Here is a 20216-nt window from a genome sequence, read left to right on the forward strand (position 1 = left end):
AGGTTACACACAGTTCATGAAGCTTTGATGTGGAATTCATTTTGTTAGTTTCATGCTCTGAAGTCCACCTGAGATGCTTAGCAAAGTCCTCCCCTCTTAGGAATGATGGAGGAAATGTAAAAGCTTTGAATCCAGAGGCAAAATTCATGAAGAAATGACTTTCCCATAGCCATTTTATAGAACAAAGTCTTGCTCAGTGCTGTTAAGTGGGGAAGAATACTGAAGCTGACGACTCTTGGGCCCTACCACTTTCTAATGGTTCAAATAATAAGTCATTCCCCAACTTAAGGCATTTCAATGAAGCCATAGTCCCATTCATTTTTTATTGACGGGACAATCAGAACTTATGGGAAGCCTTTGGTGCCCCATCACCTCTTTATAGGGAACCAATTCAGGCTTAGGAGAAAGCATGGCTTAGAAGCACCTATTAGGGCACTTTCAGAATTGTGCTCCCACCATGTCCCTTTTTTAGGCTCCCATATTCCTAAAAATAATAAATGTTGTTCTAACCGCCCCATAAAACTCTCATAGGACTGGTAACTCTTATACCCTCCAACATTTCTCTGATTAAAAGAGGGACATCCTATTCCATAATAAATCATCGTCATCACCATTTGACTGTGTTGCTCCAGCCACTCTGGGTAGATTCTAACATATATAAAAACCATAGCTGTCAAGTTTTCCCTTTTCTCGCGAGGAAGCCTATTCAGCATAAGGGAATTTCCCTATAAAAAAGGGAGAACTTGACAGCTATGATAAAAACGTAACAAAACATGAAACATTAAAAAACTTCCCTATACAGGGCTGCCTTCAGATGTCTTCTAAAGGTTGCATAGTTACTTATCTCCTTGGCTCAGGGGGTTGCATAACTCCATACTACTCAACATTTCTCCGATGAAAATAGGGGTGTCCTAAGGAAAAGTGGGACATTCTACAATGAAATCAGGAACTGGGACGTCTTCTGTAAATCCAGGACTGTCCCTGGAAAATTGGGACACTCGAAGGGTCTGAATTCTTTAAAGTTGTTTTGTCACCCTACAAATTTCCCCAAGACACATGCAAAATGGTAGCTAAAATGAGCGTGTGTGTGTGTACCAGAGGAATAACTTTCATTCAACCAGAGGGAGAGAGTCAGATAGCAGGTGACCTTCAGATACGCTCTATCTATATAAAATTCTATAAATTATATATGGCTTCTCAATCAATATTAGGCTCTGTTCCAGGGATCCTTCCTCCTGAGTAGGAACAGAACAATTTCAGTGCCTGCAGTATTGATTCATTCCTTAATACAGTCTTTCTCAGCACCAGCTTTTTATCCATTAATTCAGGATTTCTCCTCCCCTCCACCTCCAGAATGGGCCATTCTAAAATCACTGTTAACAGAACCAGTTCACCAGTTATTTTACCACCTCTCTGGTGTTCAGATACGTGTGTGTGTGCGCATTCCAAAATTTAGGGACTTTTTCTGTTTGCACCATAGGAGGAGTTTAGGGAGATGCAACATAATTGGACATAAAAAGGTAAAGGTAAAGGGACCCCTGACCATTAGGTCCAGTCGTGACCGACTCTGGGGTTGCGCGCTCATCTCGCATTATTGGCCGAGGGAGCCGGCGTACAGCTTCCAGGTCATGTGGCCAGCATGACTAAGCCACTTCTGGCAAACCAGAGCAGCACATGGAAACGCCATTTACCTTCCCACTATAGCGGTTCCTATTTATCTACTTGCATTTTGATGTGCAAGTTGGCAGGAGCTGGGACCAAGCAACGGGAGCTCACCCCGTCACAGGGATTCGAACCGCCGACCTTCTGATCAGCAAGCCCTAGGCTCAGTGGTTTAGCCCACAGCGCCACCTGGATCTAAACCAGCAGGTTGACAACGGGAAGGAAGTTCCCCACCATCAGACCAGTTTCCAGTAGATTACATAGAATATGCCCTATTATACCTGATAATATCTTTTAAGCTTTATATTAATTCTCACTTTATATTAACCCCAATCCCCACATATTATACATTTTTAAAAGCATACTGCAGTCAAAATAATCTGGGTCTCTGGCTGTTGTTAGACTAAAACTGCCATCATCCTTGACCACCGGTCCTGCTAGCCTGGCTTTAGTTGCCATACTCTAGTGACCTCCTTGCTTGACTGCTACAAGGCGGTCTACACAGACCTGCCCTTGAAGACAGTCCAAAAGCTGCAGCTAGTGCAGAATGCAGTTGTGCTTAAGATTGGCAGGTGGGGCAGTCTGATGAGACCATGTGCCACCAGCCCAGAAAGCACTGCATTGGCTGCCATTGTTGGCAGCCGTCTGCCTTGAAAGACAATGGAGTGCACCTCCGGGAGTGAAGTCAAACTGCTGTGACCTTATTGGGGGGGGGGGAAGAGGCTGGGCAGTGTATATATGGAGGTCCTGGGCTGCCCGGATGACAAGACACCCCTCTCAGCCTCACTAATGTGGTCCAAAGGGAAGCAGAGCAATGCTCGGCACCGGCTTTGCTGCAGGAGTTGCTGGAAGGAGGCATTCAAGACGCCATCCTAGTATCTTAGGGACTCATCTCTGAATTTGTGTAGGGCAGGCATCCCCAAACTTTGGCCCTCCAGATGTTTTGGACTACAATTCCCATCATCCCTGACCACTGGTCCTCTTAGCTAGGGATCATGGGAGTTTTAGGCCAAAACATCTGGAGGGCCGCTGTTTGGGGATGCCTGGTGTAGGGTTTAATCCTCAGCATTTTCTTCTTCCGCAAGGTAGCGGAGATTTAGAATAATAGTTTTCCTTATCCTAGACGCGCTCCCTTTCCAGACTGACAAGCCATATCTGCCCCAAGTACCTCTCTTTTTTCAGCCTCTTTAAAAAGAGGCTGCTTTGTCGGTTGTATTTTTTTAATATTTTGTCATTTGCTGGCCTGGCTTCCTCTGGGAGGAAGGGCGGGAGAAATATATATGTAAATAAATGAAACAATTTCCAATATGAGGTAATAAGTTCACTGAACACCAGTTGTGAGGGGAGGTCTATTTTCTCATCATATCCTGCGTCTGGGCTTCCTGGAAGTTATCTAGCCACTGCGAAAAGCAGAATGCTAGGACCGGTATGTCTACTGCATTCAAAGCACAACATTTTAATATCAACTTCATTAAGAAGAAAGTGATCTAACTGGCAGGCCCAGAGGGGAGAACCCCTTTTTCATTAGTGCACTACGACATGGATATGCAAAGCATTTCAGCTGCAGACAATGTACTACAAGGCTTGTGAAGCCGCTGTGATTTAAAGGAAGGAAGGATGTTTTCAAAAACCCCAAAATATACCACTAGTGCAGAGATGGGGGTGGGGAAGAAGGAATCACACAGCTTAGTATAAAACCCTATTATACAATTAGAAACAAATTTATTTATTTTAATAGGGATCACACACCAGTAACTGATGGGGGGGGTGGAACAGAGTCTAAGCCCCCTCTTTATTAGAGTTTGAGGACATAAGACAGAACAGTTGCCTCTATTCAGTCCTCCCAAGTTCAAGACTCATGTTAAACGATAAAAGTGCAAGTAGGCATGGTGTTGGCTTACATGTCTTGGTCCCATCTCTGCAGCACTGACATTATACTGGGAAACAAACCTGCCAACATTAACAGCAATCCAAGGCAGAAATGAACAGAAGGATGTCACTTAGCCTCTCCTGAACCACCCTATTTCCTCCTGCCAAATGCCTCCTTATGGTAATTATGTCCTCTATACCAAATGGCCTTCCCGGTTTACAGCCCCTCCTGCAGGGGGAGAACACTATTTGGAACTGCCAGGGAACATTTACGGAAAAGAACACGCATGGAGAAGGAAGGATTTTCTCCCCTTAACGCACGAAACCATGTGGAACCTGGTTCTGCTAAAATGAGAATCAGAATCGAAACCTGTATATGCACAATAGGCAGCTAGGGTAGCTTCTAGAAGGATCTCTGTCTTCAGACTTGTTTTTTCTCCCCTCGCTCACTTTTCAGTAATTTAAGACCCTTGAGGAAAAAATGCACGGTTCTGCAAAGCGACGGCTGCTGCAGGTTTGCACAACTACACCAAGGGAAAATGCTATTAAACTCGGGAGGAAATGGGCGCACTTTGGGCTGAGAACAACATTTCGGCAGCAAGCAGAATGGATCATGGGAATGAGTGTGTGTGAATGCAGCCACCTCAGCCAACAGTGGGAGAGGTACAGGGTTAAACTCAAGATTTCTGCTGCTACATTATTTTGCATCACGAAAACTTTTGCCAACTTTTGATTCTGCACAACTTGAGCCACGGAAGTGTCCATTTCCCAGATTTCCCACCACCCGCCCGGCTCTGTGTCCATAGGCGATGCCAAGTTGAATTCAGATCAGCTCTTATCTGAAGTACCCTGTTTCTCATATTTTAAGACATACCCATAAAATAAGCCATAGCAGGATTTTTAAGCATTCAAGGAATATAAGCCATACCCCGAAAATAAGACATAGTGATAGGCGCAGCAGGAATGCCGGCCACGGCAGGAGGAGGAGGAAAAAAATAAGACATCCCTTGAAAATAAGCCATAGTGTGTTTTTTAGAGGAAAAAATAAATATAAGACATGTCTTATAATATGAGAAACACGGTAAGCTCATACTGAAGATAAGCCCTTTCAGAGTTTATTTCACTTACTTCCCCCTTTTTAGACACAGAGAAGCTGATCTCTCCGGGGGAAACAAAAATCCTAACTTCTGATCAGAAGCAGACTAGTAAAGCGAACTTGTTAACTCATTTTCAAAAGCTGCAAGGGGAATATATTCCAAAATGTAACATTACACATCTTCCAGACTCTCTTTCTCTCTCTCTGTGTGTGTAATGCTGCAGCTGAAAACCACCTTGGGAGTTCTTTAAAAAAAGAAGAATTAGGCCAGGGTTCTGTGGCAAAAATATACTTCCTAGTTCACCAGATCAGTGGTTTTCACCCTGGGGTGCCTTGAATAATGGTCATGCTGTGGGCAACACTGTCCTTCTTTCCTTCCCCCCCTTCCTCTGAGGCCCTCTGGCACCTCTGCCTTCCAAAGGCACATGAAGTTGTTTGTTGCAGCAGCCCTGGCTACAAGCTCCCCAGGCGAATGGTGTCTCTGGTGCTGGCCAAAGGGCGCTGGTTGCCAGGAGTTGAGGCGGCCTCAGAGTAAGCAAGCAAGTGGGTGAGGGAGCCCAACCAGCCGGCCTGCCAGCCCTTGCTGTTGGGAATGGACAAGCAAGTCAACAAGTCCCAGGCCCCCGTGGGACTGTTGTGCGGAGGTGGGGGAGCAGCAGCAGCTCAGAGACCAGGGGTGGTAGCTGCGGCTGCCCAGAGGACTCCCAAGGAGAGGTAAGAGAGGAGGCCGAGGAAACACACTCCACAAGGGAGGGTGTTCGAAGAGGGTTGAGGAGCTGCAAGGGGTGACATAACTGGGCTCCTGAGCCCCACAGAAAAAATGTGGTTGGTCAAGGGAGCCGTGGACTCAAAAAGATTGAAAACCTCTGCACTAGACCACTGAATGAGGGGGGGGGGAGGAATCCTCATCCCCACAAGGTTTCAGAAGTAGGTCACCTTGGCACCTTAGACCAACCTCCCTCTCCACTGGAATAGCCCTTTCGTATAACCTTTCACACACAAATAAAAATGAGGTTACACAAAGGGCACGCCGATCCTCATCCGTTCGTATGAGAATATTTCTAAGGAGTTGCAATACTTCTGGGTTTTCAGCGTTCGTGAGTCGAAACGTTCGAGTACCAAGGCGTTCGAGAAGCAAGGTTCCACTGTGCTATGGTTTCTGGGGCAATCGTTCCATTTGGTCGTGTACTTTTGGATGCGTTTCATTTATTATTTGCACCTGCTTTCGTCATGTTTGCAATTGTGTAAACCTCTCCATGTTTTGAAAGCCGCCTCGAGCACGGTTTTAACTACGGAAAGGCGGCCTACGGATAAAACGATGGCGATTTACGTTCACTTTGCCTCACAGAGCTCAACGAGAACCACCGACAAAATTATTCAGTTCCATCGGCGTACGCCCTGGGGTTTCATATCTTGCTGTGACATTGCAACAGTAGAAGGTAACCGGTACCTTTAAACAAGAACAACAATATATTGCGTGTTGGATCCAAAGCTTTTGCTCTGGTCGCGAAAGGACCCTTTCAACCCTGGGAAGACTTCTGTGAACAGATGCTTCCATCTATCAATGGATGGGAAATTGCTATTAAACACCATGCTGTGAGTTCCCAATGCTAATTTTCTATGGTTGCATTTATACTACCAAAATGTGCTCCCTCGCTGCTATTACTCCACCCAAGTACATACCAGCACCCTGGCTGGAGATTTCTCTGAACTGGACCTTCACAACTGTACATTAATGTCTATTTACCAAGGGAAGAGGGAGCAGAAGAGAGGGAGAAAAAAACCCTGTATTTAACAGTTTCCTTCATCGTAATTTTCCACCAACAGTTCCATCAATATGCATTAGTGAATGGAAAAACCTCGTTTCCCTTAAACCTCTGCAGCACCGGTTGGAATGCAAAGCTACATAGTAGGAAGAATTATGCACTCAAAATAAATAAAAACAAATCAACGAGCATGCTTTCAGTGCAATCCTGTCTACTCAGATGTAAGTCCCACTGAGTTCAGTTGGACTTAGCTCACAGGCAAGGATAGGTAAACTGTCTCCATGCAATAATATCCTTTGCTGATTGTATATACAGTCATACCTCGGATTAAGTCTGCTGCGGTTTGAGTACTTTCGGTTTGAGTGCTCCGCGGACCCGGAAGTGTTTACTTCCGGGTTCTGCGGCACACGCATGCGCAGAAGCAATCGGCGCTTCGCGCATGCACGAAAGAGGCACTCAGATTAAGTGCTTTTCGGGGAGCAAATGGCTCCCCAGAACCAATTGAGTACTTAAACCGAGGTACCACTGTATTCTGCTTGCCAAAACAAGCGAACTATACATCGCTATGGCCACCAGGTGTCAGCGTTCCACAACTTTCTGCTGGAATACGGATTCTTTGAATAAGTTTCCTGCAACCTTTTGAAAAAAACAAAACGATTCACAACATTTACACTGTGGGAAAAGTTAAAAGGACGGCTTTCCTCTTGGACCTTTCAAAAACTGTTGGTACCTTTTCAGAAGCATCTTAATACCTGACACCTGAAGGGGATAGGGTTGAGAAGGATAGAGTTCTTGACGTTATAAACAGGATTTTAAATATATATTATAGTCTTTTAACTGTGGTTTAAATTTACAAAGCCAAGGGCTTTTAGCAGTTAAGGCAGTACTAATTAAGTGAGCCCCATAGGGCAAGTTCAACGTGGAGGGCCACGTTTGGGGATGCCTGCCACTAGAGTATTCATCACTAAATTCCTAGCAACCAGTTGGGGAGCTATTGGAAACTGGCCAAGAGATCCAAAATCTACTTTCTGCCCCTATCTGTTAAATGCGACACGAGTTTTAAAAGATGAAATCTAAACCTCTCTGGGGTGCACTGGAGCTACCGAGGCCTCTGAGCCCAGCTGGTCATGGCAGCGACAGAAGCAGGAGAGGCATGAAGATCAGGCCAATCCCTGCATCGGCTCCAGGCTGGTACAGCAGCAAGGAGACAGATCGGGCCTGACACTGTTGCCAAATGGTGGCAAGACCAGCTCAGGAGGACTGGATCAGCCCTGTTCCATTTGGGGGGTTTCCAGGGGCAGGGGTGCCAGCAGCGGGCATGTTTTGTGGCCTGAGCGCAGAGGGGTCTGCACTCAGGCTACACACATAACCCCCCCCCCCAAAGTGCAGTGTAAAATAGGGGTCAGGACTGCTCTGAAAGAGGTGCCAAAGGTTTACAGCAGCCTACCCTCAGGTATTCTGGACTAAAACTCTCACCATCATTTGGGAGTTGGGAATCCAAAAAGATCTGGAAATCTCCAGGTTGGGGGGGAAGGCTGGTTCATGCTACACGAAGGTGACTGTGCATCTCAGAGTCAATTAAGCTCACTGCCTGTGACGGCAAATGGGCATGTTTGTGCATGTATGGTGCCATAAGGAACGAAACCTGTAATACCAACCCTGGCATTCTGAATCATCAAACTATCCGTTTTGATGATTTGGCTATTCTAGAGTTGCCCAGCCGTGCGCTTTGCACTAGTGTTGCCTCTCGCACTTTTCTGGTGTCTACGGCGAGCAAATCACATTGCTCCACCTGGTCTACACCTCTCCTCTTCTATTTTTTTAAATAAAAAATATAGCAGGTTATAATGTTCAACATTATTTGCAAGCAGAGGTTTAAGGCTATGAGCACCGACTAATGAAAGAGAGCTCAGCATGTCTATGTAAAACGGACAGCGAGTCTAGAAAGATGGGGGTGCTTCTGCAAACATGTCCCTGGTGACATTTTGGAGACAACCAGAATGTGTTTGAGGCAGCTCTAGAAATGGAAGGCTGGTCCCCCAAACTAGTCTGGAACACAGCCAACTCCTCTCCTGCTTTTTCTCGCATTCAGTTCTCTCGTCTACTTTTCTTGAAGTATGCAGATGTGCAAGACAGATATTTAAACCCAATTTGCAACGTCACAGTTGTTTGATTAAGAATACTGATAAGAAAACTGCGGACTAGTAATAAATACGTTTCAGATCCCTTAACTCAAAAAAAAAAAAAACCCTGAAGCTTCGCGATCCTGTCTACCCGAGCTACCTCCACCTGGCCATTATTATTTTTTGAATCGGTTCCCAAAGAGGCCCAATAATGTTGCCGTCACAACCCTTTCTTCTGCAACACGTCCCCGTTGGGTTTTGGGGATGAGCCGTTTTCCATCGTTCTGTTGGCAAAGTTCCAGTCCACGGGGCAGAGGAGCTGCTGAGTCTTTTTGTATGTCCAGTAGGGGTTAAGTATTATGGTGACGGCGCTCATCCCTGTGAACACGACAGCAAAATGCAGGAGGCCAAGGTTCTCCACAACAGCGTTCCAGTTAGAAATACACACCCACCACATGTGGTAGGTGAGGATCATGCGGCAATGAAACATGTGGATCATCAGCCACTGGTTTGCCTTCCAAAAGGGAGTGTTCGCCAAGCCGACCTGGAAGAGAAGAAAATGAAAAGTTAAGACTCTCTATATAATGCATGTTTTTCATGGGAGTTATATTCAAAACACCACCAATAACACGTGCAGAGTTTGCCAGCACAGTGGTGCCTTGGTTCCCAAACACCGAAAACCCAGAGGTAAGTGTTTTCGGAAGCCGAACGTCCAAAGGGGCTGCCGGCTAGTGTTTCTGGGGCACTTTCACCAATCAGAAGCTGCGCCTTGGTTTTTGAACATTTCGGAAGTCTAATGGAGTTCCGGAATGGATTAAGTTTGGTGCTTTTGTTTTTGCTATTTATTTTGCGTTTTTGAGGCTTTTTTGCTTAATTTATTTTTGTGAACTGTGTGGAACCCAGTTCAGCTACTGATTGATTGATTGTGTGACTGCGGAAATGGATAAAAGCCCCCCATCCAAACAATGACTATCAGCAGTGCAGGTAAGAAAAAAACCCCACTAATATAAATTTTTATCATCTACAATACTGTCTTATTTATTTTATAGGTTTTTTAAAAAATCTTATTATACAGTATTTTATTATACAGTACACTGATTGCTTTCATTTTATGGATCAATAGTCTCATTAGATAGCAAAATTCAAGTTAATTTGCTGCTTTAGGGGTTGTTTTTAAGAGTCTGGAACGGATTAATCCATTTCGCATTACTTGCTATGGGAAAGCACGCCTTGGTTTGGGAACGCTTTAGTTTTGGAACGGATTTCCAGAATGGATTAAGTTTGAGAACCAAGGTACCACTGTATAGATATTTACACACCAAACTTCCTGGAAGTCTATTGTTTTAACATGCCTGGAGGCTTTTAAACGGCCATCTTCCAAGAGGAAGAAACACGCTGGCATAGAAAGCAATAAGCTTGGGCAATGACTGATGACTGGAACGTGAAGATGATGGGCATCTCAGAACGGCAATACAGGTAGTTCCCAAGAGCTGGTACCAAGACATGCACCTTTCTCAATCAGGGTGTGTGGTGCCTCTGGGGATACTGAAGACCAACAAGAGTTCCTCCACAGTGTCTTAGAAACTCTGATCTATATCTACCAAAGCTGGGAGAAATTTGGAGATTACATGAAGAGACATTGCCCCACATTAAAAACTTGGATCTACTTCCAATACTCTGTACTGTTCATAAAAAAATATTTGTACAAGAGGAAGTATTAGGAAAGGACATTATGATAATAGAAGCAGTAATTAATTAAAACTTAGTTAACCCGAAATGAAGATAAGTGGAAGTCTTATGGAAGGAGAGGATAATCTTGTTTGTTTGGTTGGTTGGTTTGTATATTATGTTTATTTTTGTATGATTGGCTTAAGACGATTTAGAACGAGTAAATGAATAGATAGGAATATATAGTGGATTTGTGTGTTAGTTTGTATTTATTTGTAAGTTTGTAAGTTATATCATTTGTAAGTCTGTATGTGTATGGACCTGAATTTCAATAAAGTTTCAAAAAAAGAAAAAAAGAAAAGAAACTCTGATCTATAAGCTAGGAGCCAAATGGCTCCTTAACCCAAGGATGCAGTCGCCAGGATGGAATGTCTAGTTGCCCATTTGGGGGCAAGGCAGCTCTAAAATCTTATTTTTCAAAGGATGGACGGACTGTGATGGATTCTCAGTCAAACATCTGGCCAGTTCAGATGGCAACCTTGAGCTCAAGTTAAGAGCTTCGAGAACTTAAAGAAAAGTCACTTGATCCAGGGACTGTCCACGTGCTGTGTGTGTGTGTCCTTTTTCTTCCTCTTTTTCTCGATTGTTTCACAATGTAAGAATATTCTTCACAACTGTGGGGTAAGTGAAAACAAGCTGCAGCATTCCACGCTGTTCACTGCTCCTGCTCAGGCTGCACAGAAAAAGCATTTTGGTCCCAGAAATTCATTCCGGTTGTGGGGACAAATTATGAACAGGATGGGGTACCAGTGTGTGAAAACAGCCAAGATCCAATGATCCCCCAGCATGCATTGCCAGATGGTGGAGATGTAAGTTGCCCAGGCATCTTCCTTTGGTCATAAAGAGGCCAATAGTCAGGTGAAAAATGCACCTGGCTAATTTCAAGCACTGGTTTCTCGGTGGGGAAAGGATACAATGCACATGCCAAGCCATTCTCATTACATTGCAGATCTTAGGGATAACCTATAGTATTAGAAAAGAACACAGGAGAGATATTTGCACGAAGTCCCAACACAGCAGTGAAACTTGAGCGCTTATAGTGAACAGCTAGCTTCCCAATGCAGGAGCCTGTAATTGAATGTTTACTCAAAAACACAGAGAGTCAGCATTTGGGTCAGTCTGCCTTAATTAAACTTTTTAATGCGAGTTAAAGAAAGAGCTGCTACTAGATTGTCCCTGGCTTGTTGCGTCCCTGAATATGGAATAAGCGGGTTCCATTAAGCCAAGTCCCAAAAAGAAAAAAAGGCTTGAAGCTGAAGACAACTTTAGAATCATAGAGTTGGAAGAGACCACAAGGGCCATCCAGTCCAACCCCCTGCCAAGCAGGAAACACCATCAAAGCATTCCTGACAGATGGCCGTCAAGCCTCCGCTTAAAGACCTCCAAAGAAGGAGACTCCACCACACTCCTTGGCAGCAAATTCCACTGTCGAACAGCTCTTACTGTCAGGAAGTTCTTCCTAATGTTTAGGTGGAATCTTCTTTCTTGTAGTTTGAATCCATTGCTCCGTGTCCGCTTCTCTGGAGCAGCAGAAAATAACCTTTCTCCCTCCTCTATATGGCATCCTTTTATATATTTGAACATGGCTATCATATCACCCCTTAACCTTCTCTTCTCCAGGCTACACATATCTCTAGAACTTTACAGAAGGAAGGTTTCTTGTTCTCTGCCACAGATGGCAATCTCTCTACATCAAAACACAACCAGCAGGAAGACCCACAAGCGGGAAGCGGTGATGTATTTCAGAAATGCACAAAAAGGAAACAATCATACAAACAGGACAATCGACAATGGAAGAATCAGTTACAAATCCGTTTCAACCAATAAGCCTTTTCCAAAATGTGTCGCAATTATCGAAAGTCCTTGGGGAAAATATTTTGAACAAACATCTTTGGGGAGATGTATCCAAAGTCCTCGTGAGCATTTTGTATTTTGACTCAGCAGCTTTCTATCTTGTTAACAGGCTGCTGTCCAAGATGCATGTTGGATTGTTTGACTCAAATTGCATCCAGCCTTTCTTTCCGGGACAGGAAAAGAATGGCCTCCCATCATTAAGGCCCCCCCCTAAAAAAAAACTAAACGAAAACACTATCCAAAATGCCTTTTCAGAGGCTGCGGGTGGCTGGAAGAGAGGAGGAAGGGAAACTTGCCTTTCATGAACTGCCTGAAGCAGGCATAGGCAAACTCGGCCCTCCAGCTGTTTTGGGACTACAATTCCCATCTTCCCTGACCACTGGTCCTGTTAGCTAGGGATGATGGGAGTTGTAGTCCCAAAACATCGGGAGGGCCGAGTTTGCCTATGCCTGGCCTAAAGCTAACTTATCTTAGGATCACTAGATAAGTCCTGGCTAAAACTGGATTGCACAGGGCTGCAAGGCTTCAAAACTGCAGACTGTGTCTATTCCCAACAAAGCAAAATAGGTTGTTAGTACACACTTCCTCTTTATATGGTAAGATGATCATGCCACAGTTTCTAAGCAAGTGGTAACCTGACCACTTTGAAGAGCATGCAAGAGAAAGATCATGTTTAATTGTTCCTTTGACTCGAATGCTGGCGTGGTTTCTCTGTTTGTAAATAGCACCCTGTGATCAGCATGGCATTCCCTCTAATTTTTGATGGGTGGCAACACACAAAACAGTATTATTATTATTGTTTATTCAAATTGTACACCACCCTTTATCAAAAGATCTCATGCATTTCCTGCAAAAGAGACACAAACCCCTGATTCCTGAGTACGCTCAAGCTACCCAATATCGGAAGCACTAGTTGAAAAGTCGAGCAAGGAATACAAGATTAATAGGTGAGAGAGTACTCCTGAGCAGGTGCAGAGTGCCTTTCCCTCAAGATTAAGGCCCCAAAGGGAATTAATCCCAGTGATTCTCCCAACAGCTGTTCAGTTTGTGAGCGTGTTCAGAATTTTCGCAAGCGAAGTAGAGAACAGAGTTTGAATTTGCTATCTTCATAACATGAGAGCCCTACACTAACAACAGCATATATTGGTTTTAAATGCTGGTCACTTTCCACTGTTTATAGCTAATTCCATCCAGAAAGGATGCCTGAAAAGTCTAAAATGCATCCCAACCATATGTGATATGCGTAGGTCTAAAAACGTAACAGTGTGAGCTTGGTGAATATTGCAAATATGGAAAATCTAGAGATTAATCACTCAGAAACCAAGGCTATGGTCTTTGGGAAAGGAAGGCAAGAAACTCCCGACTGTCGTATGTGGCAATAACAGCTAGAATATTATATGCACAGAAATGGAAGGAAGACAAGGTTCAGACAAAGGAGGAGGCTTTTGTAAGTAATGGACTGTGCAGATATGGAAAAGCTGACAGCAAAATTAAAGAGATCAAAACGATGAACTTTTTATAGAATACTGGAAGCCTTTCATGGACTATTAAAAATATATATATTGCAGTCAAATGAAACTGTGGGCAGGATTCGAGATAAAAGCAGCGGATGGAAAAATGATAAAATAATTGTAACAGAGAAACTTTTTGTAATCGATGATTATATAATGCAGTAGAAAATGTAAAAACACTGTGGAGGTGAGGGTGGGATGCGAACTTATGAAACAATGCAATTATTTTGACTGGAAAGTTATTGTGAAAATGTTTTGAAAAACCTGGTAACAAATTATATATAAAGAAACTCCAGACAGTCAACAGCTGATCAGCCAACAGATCAGTGTTACAAATTTGAAAATCTAGGTTTTTGTTGTTCTTTTATAAAAATACATTTTCTGGGAAGACTCCTAGGAGGGCCATAAAGCTTTCAGCTTTCAGTTAGAAGCTTGGGCGGCATATTAGACCGTTATCATATACAAAGGGTGGTTTTCTTAATGCCCCTGGCCAGGAGACTGGACCTTTTAAGATCACTACTCTCCAGAAAAGATGCAAACCTGACGGTGTTTATCTGAGCAAGGCCTCATTTGCCCCCTCCAGGCCTCGGCGGACCAAGCTTCTCAGATGGAGCTCTTTTGAGGCACCAAACCTCTGGCCTGCCTTCCCCCAAAGGCTTCCACTCAACAAGACAGAGCAACACAGTTTGTGATGGTGGTATTAATAAGACAGTGGTTTCAGACCAGGGGTCAGCAAACTTTTTTCAGCAGGGGGCCGGTCCACTGTCCCTCAGACCTTGTGGGGGGCCAGACTATATTGGGGGGGGGGGAAATGAACGAATTCCTATGCCCCACAAATAACCCAGAGATGCATTTTAAATAAAAGCACACATTCCACTCATGTAAAAACATCAGGGAGGGCCCAGAAATAACCCAGAGATGAATTTTAAATAAAAGGACACATTCTACTCATGTAAAAACACGCTGATTCCTGGACTGCCCGTGGGCTGGATTTAGAAGGCGATTGGGCCGGATCCGGCCCCTAGTTTGCCTACCCATGTTTTAGACCTTTGCTCACCCAACATCTCACCTTTAAAAGCATCCACGATATGCAAGTGAAAGGCGTACTCATCTCCAGCAGCATTCCCATCAAGGGTATGTAGTGCCCGGACTTTACGTTGGTGACCAGACCAAAAAAGCCACCGAAGGCAAGGAAATGGTGAACGACTAAGAACAAGTCAAATGTCCCGAAGACAACGTTGGAAACGTGAACAGCTACATTTTCGAGCAGGAAGAAGCCAGAGGCTATGAGGCAGTTGAACCAGCTCCACTCCTGCTGGGAGTACACCTTGTCAGCTTGAAAAACCGGATCCAGAAGCAAGGCCCACAAGCCGGCGACACAACTCTGGATGCCAAACACGCCTCGCGTAGCAGCCAGGTTCCAGAAGACTTTCTCCTTCGCCGGCAACGAGCGGTAAGTGGCTATCATCCATGAAGACAGGCAGTGCGAGAGGCAGAACACTCCCAAGTAGAGGAAGAATCCGGCCGCCACTAGCTTCAGACGGACTTCCCACAAAACGTAATCCCACGAAAATAGGGACGAGGGTGTCGGCCCAGCAGTTTCAAGATCCATTTCTTCAGTTCACGCTACAAAGCTGAACTTGCGAGAGTGTGTTTCCCACCCACCCACCCCGGAAGTTCTCGCCCACGTGTCGGGTCTGCTCAAGGATCTTGAACTTCTGCCGTTAGGTTGAGTTGCGGCCCAAGACACGCTGCCATCTGCAGAGGAAGACAAAGAGGAAAGCTATAGAAAGCTATACGTATGTTTGTGTGCCAAGGCACACACATGCACTCATGCCTCACTAGTAGCTTGAACAACTTGAAATCAAGCGATGATGCACGCATTAGCAATAGCACCACAATTAACTTGCTTTCTCACATTCTCTGTCCACTTCCTTCCAGGTAACATCTGGATCCATCAAGGGCAGGGCCGATGATGGGGTTCCTTGTCACCCATCATCAGGCCCCGCCAACATGGCCCCAAATCCATATGCTGGAAATTTGCAGGCTTAGAAGTTGCGACACCAACCGTATCCTATTTTACAGCATTCACCTGCACTGTAATGCAAACATACACTCTTTTTATCTAAATCCACTGGCTGTGATGTGGATCCCAGGAGGCAAACTGAAGAGGGAAAGGATTTAGGGGCAGAGAAGAGCATCTGCTTGGTTTACTCATCAGATGAACAACTATATATATGGCTTTTAGAGTATAGGGGAGTGTATAGGGGAGTTAGAGTGTATAGGGGAGTTTTTAATGTTTGATGTTTTATTGTGTTTTATATTTTGCTGGAAGCCATCAGAGTGGCTGGGGCGACCCAATCAGATGGGCGGCATATAAAAAAATAATTATGATTATTACTTGTCACTGACAAGTAAAGGGCACTGAAGTGTTCTTCTGCAAGGGCTTTTTACCAGTCCTTGGTGTGTGGGGCCTCATTTAGCAAGCTGTTACATACATCCACACAAGTGTGATTCAGCTTATGGTCTTGACTGAATATAGCTTAAAATGCATCTGCGTAAAAGCTTCAAGCGCTGTTTGTAACCTTCTTGAGAATTTTTTTTAACCAGTTGTCCTTCTTTCAATTGTGATTTCTGCATTAGTAAACAACTTTTACTGTGTTTGTTTAAATACCATATAGAAAACAATAGTTACCAAGTCTGGCAAAAACAAAACAAAAAACCCAGCTGTAGCCTATTTATATCTGATGAACAAGCAAGAGCAGCTAGGACTACAACCAAGCAGGAAGTATGTTGAGCAGTTCTGCTGAAGAGTCCCTCTCCACCCCACAAATCACAGCAAGTTTCAGACTATTTGTCCATTCAGCCCAGTAACATCTCCTCTGAGTGGGCCGTGGCAGAAGTTTCACACATCACCTGCTACCTGATCCTTTTAACCTGGAGATGCCAGGGATCAAAGGTGGGGATGTCTACATGCAAGTGGGTCACTGAGCAGCGACCCATTTCCTATAATATAATCTGACAAAAGAGCACAATTCTGCCAACCTTCTTACAAATACTCCACCCTCCTCAGGACCCATGCAACTACTGCATGCCTCTTAATCATGGGCAAAGAATCCCATGCCAACAAATGGTCACTTGTTCAGTATTTTAGTGTTTTACGACCATGATTTTATGGTTTCGTGATGATGCATTTGCCCTTAGATAGCCCTGACATGGTTTTGTTTTGTTTTTTGAGCCGGCAGTTTATTTGGTTCCAGGCTTAACTGATTTCAGGAGGTGCATATTGAAATACTCTACCTTAAGTGTCTTGCTTTCATGTTCTCCGGTTTCAGTTTAATTAGTCCTTTAACTATTGAGCATGTTACTCATAAGGAAGCCTTGTTGAGTTTAGGGACCCTTACTGATTTCATAGAAGGGGAGAGAAGAGAGAGCAAGTCAAGAAAGAGGAGACAACTTCAGAAAGTTTTAGCAACACACAGCGGACAACACTCATCACAATCCATCTTCATGCCGTGTCTAGCCTGTCATTTCTATTGCGCTTTTGATATGCCCCCCCCCCAACAAAATAGGTATGAATTGAGGAAAAGGAAATACCTTGCTGCATTTCAGACTGTAACATGCACATGACAATCAAAGAGCATTTTACTTTTCACCAGGGTTCCTGGTAATACATGAGAACCGCCTGTCTAACAAGCAAAAATTAGACCAGGCAATGTTATTTTGTCACGCAAAGGGAACACTTACAGAAGAAAGATCAGCTAAAGACAACATCATCGCAGTTTCTGGTTGTTCCACTACTCTTTCTAAAACACAGATCTGAGAGGTCATGCGAGGTGCTGTGGTTTAAATCGCATCTCACCCTCCCCAAAGCGTCCTTCGGAGAGAAAACAAACAGAGCAAAGTTCTCGGCGGGATTTGCTTTCGAGAGCAGGGCCGGCCAATAACGGTTAATCGCATCGTGCCTTCGCCTTGCTTCCAAACCTACTGATCCAAATTCACCCTTAGGAGGAAGATATAAGAAACAGCAAGGAAGGCGGGGGGAAGAACCCCCAATAACAACCTTCTCTCCCTCTCCGCCCCTACCTACCAACCAGCCAGCTTGGCTCCGCGACCGTGGGTGCCAAGGGAAGTGGGTGCCATGGCTCTGGCACCAAACTTTGTGGGTGCCCGGCCCCTTCGTGGGGAATTTTGTGGGTGCTCGGGCACCCAGAGCCCCAGGGAGTTGGCACCCCACCGGATCGCTGAAGTTTACTGCAATTGATACAACAGCCCAGACGATGAAACGCACACCAAGAAGAAGCGGCGGGTAGCTCTGGAAACTTCGCAATTCCAACCCCCCAATCGTGGCCTCCGTGGAAATAAAGTAAAATAAAATGCATGTTATGCTACTTACTGGATCCGATGTTGCAGGGACAGAGGCCTCCAGTCACTTGATCTTGTTGCTGCTCCTCGCAACTGGTTCCTCTGCCCAACCCCGGGCTTCCCGTCATGCGCCTCTCGGCGAATCGGCAGACTGCGTGCGAAACCCCGGTGCGCCAGGAAGCGCAGGAGGAAACGAGGCGCACGCAAAGGAGACACACACACAGGCATGCAACTGCTTCCCCTGGTCCTCTCTGTCTGTGCGTGTTTTTTTCTTGGGGTGGGGGGGGTGGAGCCCTGAAATTTGGAGCAAACCATTTTGTTCCACCGGCAGGGGGTGGAGAGGATCGAGGAAGAGGAGGAGGAGGAGCGCACCGAGCAGGAGCAACCAGCCTCTCCGCCCTTGCCTCGTTGGGTGGGAGGGATCCTGGCCTCCTCGCCCTCAAAGCGTAGGAAAAGCATCTAGACGAGCTTGCAGGGAGAGGCCGCATTGCAAAATCGGAGGAGACGCGGTTTGTTGAACCAAGTGCAAGGTCCCCCCCCCCATGTGATGCTAACCGCTAAATAAAGAGATCGCTTCGCAAGCGGCGCCTGACTCCCACTCACGTGACGAGTCCCACGTGGCAAATAAGCCTTTTCGAAAAAGTGCTAGTATGAGCACTTGCGTGGATGCAGCAGAATTCACTTCCAAGCACGTAAATAGTTGCAGGATCAGATTCAGCACGGCTGTAATAATGATAATGATGATTGTTGTTATTATTAGACTGTCCTGTACCCGCAGGTCTCGGCGGTTACAAAAAAACACAGGGCGGTTATAAAACCACAATATAAAAACACAAAATACATAATAAAAACGAAACAACCCAATAAACCCCTCTCCCCAACACATTTTAAAAGGGTATTGGCTACAGAGGAACGTTTTTGGTGGGCTCCTAAAGGTGTATAATGAAGGCACCAGGCAAACCTCCTTGGGGAGAGCATTCCCCTGTAAATCCCACTGGAACTAAAGCCCATTTGTTTTTATTCTTGGGAAGCATGTGTAGGATGGCAGCCAGGCCATATGTGTCACAGAGTTCAAAGGGACCACAAGGGTTATCTAGTCTTCCCAACATGGGCCTCGAACCCACAATCCTGAGTTTAAGGGTCTCGTGCTTTACCTGCTGAGCTGTCCCAGGAAATAAATATCACTTAAGTTTCATGGGACTTAAAAAGGTAAAGGTAAAGGGACCCCTGACCATTAGGTCCAGTCGTGACCGACTCTGGGGTTGCACGCTCATCTCACATTATTGGCCGAGGGAGCCGAGCCGGCGTATAGCTTCCAGGTCATGTGGCCAGCATGACAAAGCCGCTTCTGGCAAACCAGAGCAGCACACGGAAACACCGTTTACCTTCCCGCTGTAGCGGTTCCTATTTATCTACTTGCATTTTGACGTGCTTTCGAACTGCTAGGTTGGCAGGAGCTGGGACCAAGCAACGGGAGCTCACCCTGTCACAGGGATTCGAACCGCCGACCTTCTGATCAGCAAGCCCTAGGCTCAGTGGTTTAACCACAGCGCCACCTGGGTCCCTTCATGGGACTTACTCCCCAGTAAATGAGCACAGGATTGGGCAGTCAGATTGTTAGGGTAGTAAGTGCCAGCTGCAATTCCCTGTGTGTTTTAGATTGAAGCTCCACTGTGTTTGGCGTGGTTTTATTTACAAGCATGCCTCTTACATAGGAGTAAGTGCTGCTGAATTACTCATGCAGAGAATGAGCAGCACTTGCCCTACAATCCAAACACGCATACCAGAGGGGGGGGGCAAGTATTAACTACTTCTCCATTAACAACGTTGCAGTGACAGTGAAAAACAGGCAATCAAAACCAAACTGACAATTAGTACATTATTTCTAATAACCAGCATGGGAATAATACAGTTTAAAATGCCACTCGAAGAGGAAAGTAACTGCGCCTCAGAGATACTAAAAAAATGTGGCATGTTATGTATCTGTGAGTGTTCTGTTAGCTGAAATCATGAGACGGGTGTGCCAGTTGCACAACAGCCGACGTGTTTTGTGTAACTTATTTTTCTCCATATAATTATTGCGGGGAAGTAATAATAGTCCCCCTGTCCGCTTTGTTGTTTTTCTCATCTTGTGGCAGTGGTGAAAAGGAGTTATGTGGGGTGCTCAGGGTAGCCACACTGCATGTGTTCTTATTTCCTGATCTTGTAGTTAAAAATGGGTACCGTAGTTGTAGAGCCGTCC

General features: G+C 45.1%; 1 protein-coding gene across 2 annotated transcripts; it reads right to left on the minus strand.

The window, feature by feature from the left end:
- Positions 1-6396: 6396 nt before the first annotated feature.
- Positions 6397-18235, minus strand: CLN8 (CLN8 transmembrane ER and ERGIC protein). 2 transcript variants are annotated; one of them, XM_035109944.3, is made up of 4 exons: positions 18006-18233; positions 16910-17012; positions 14679-15367; positions 6397-9060 (listed from the first exon to the last, which is right to left on the minus strand). In XM_035109944.3, exons 3-4 carry the CDS (start codon positions 15219-15221, stop codon positions 8737-8739), a joined length of 867 nt encoding a protein of 288 aa, XP_034965835.2. In that variant the 5' UTR covers positions 15222-15367; positions 16910-17012; positions 18006-18233; the 3' UTR covers positions 6397-8736. The 2 variants fall into 2 exon arrangements, with proteins under 2 accessions (XP_034965835.2, XP_034965834.2); XM_035109943.3 differs by lacking the exon at positions 16910-17012 and having other exon boundaries at positions 18006-18235.
- Between the last annotated feature and the right edge of the window lie 1981 nt (positions 18236-20216).

Source organism: Zootoca vivipara, chromosome 3 (assembly GCF_965207765.1).
Source record: "Zootoca vivipara chromosome 3, rZooViv2.hap1.1, whole genome shotgun sequence".
NCBI lineage: Eukaryota > Metazoa > Chordata > Lepidosauria > Squamata > Lacertidae > Zootoca > Zootoca vivipara.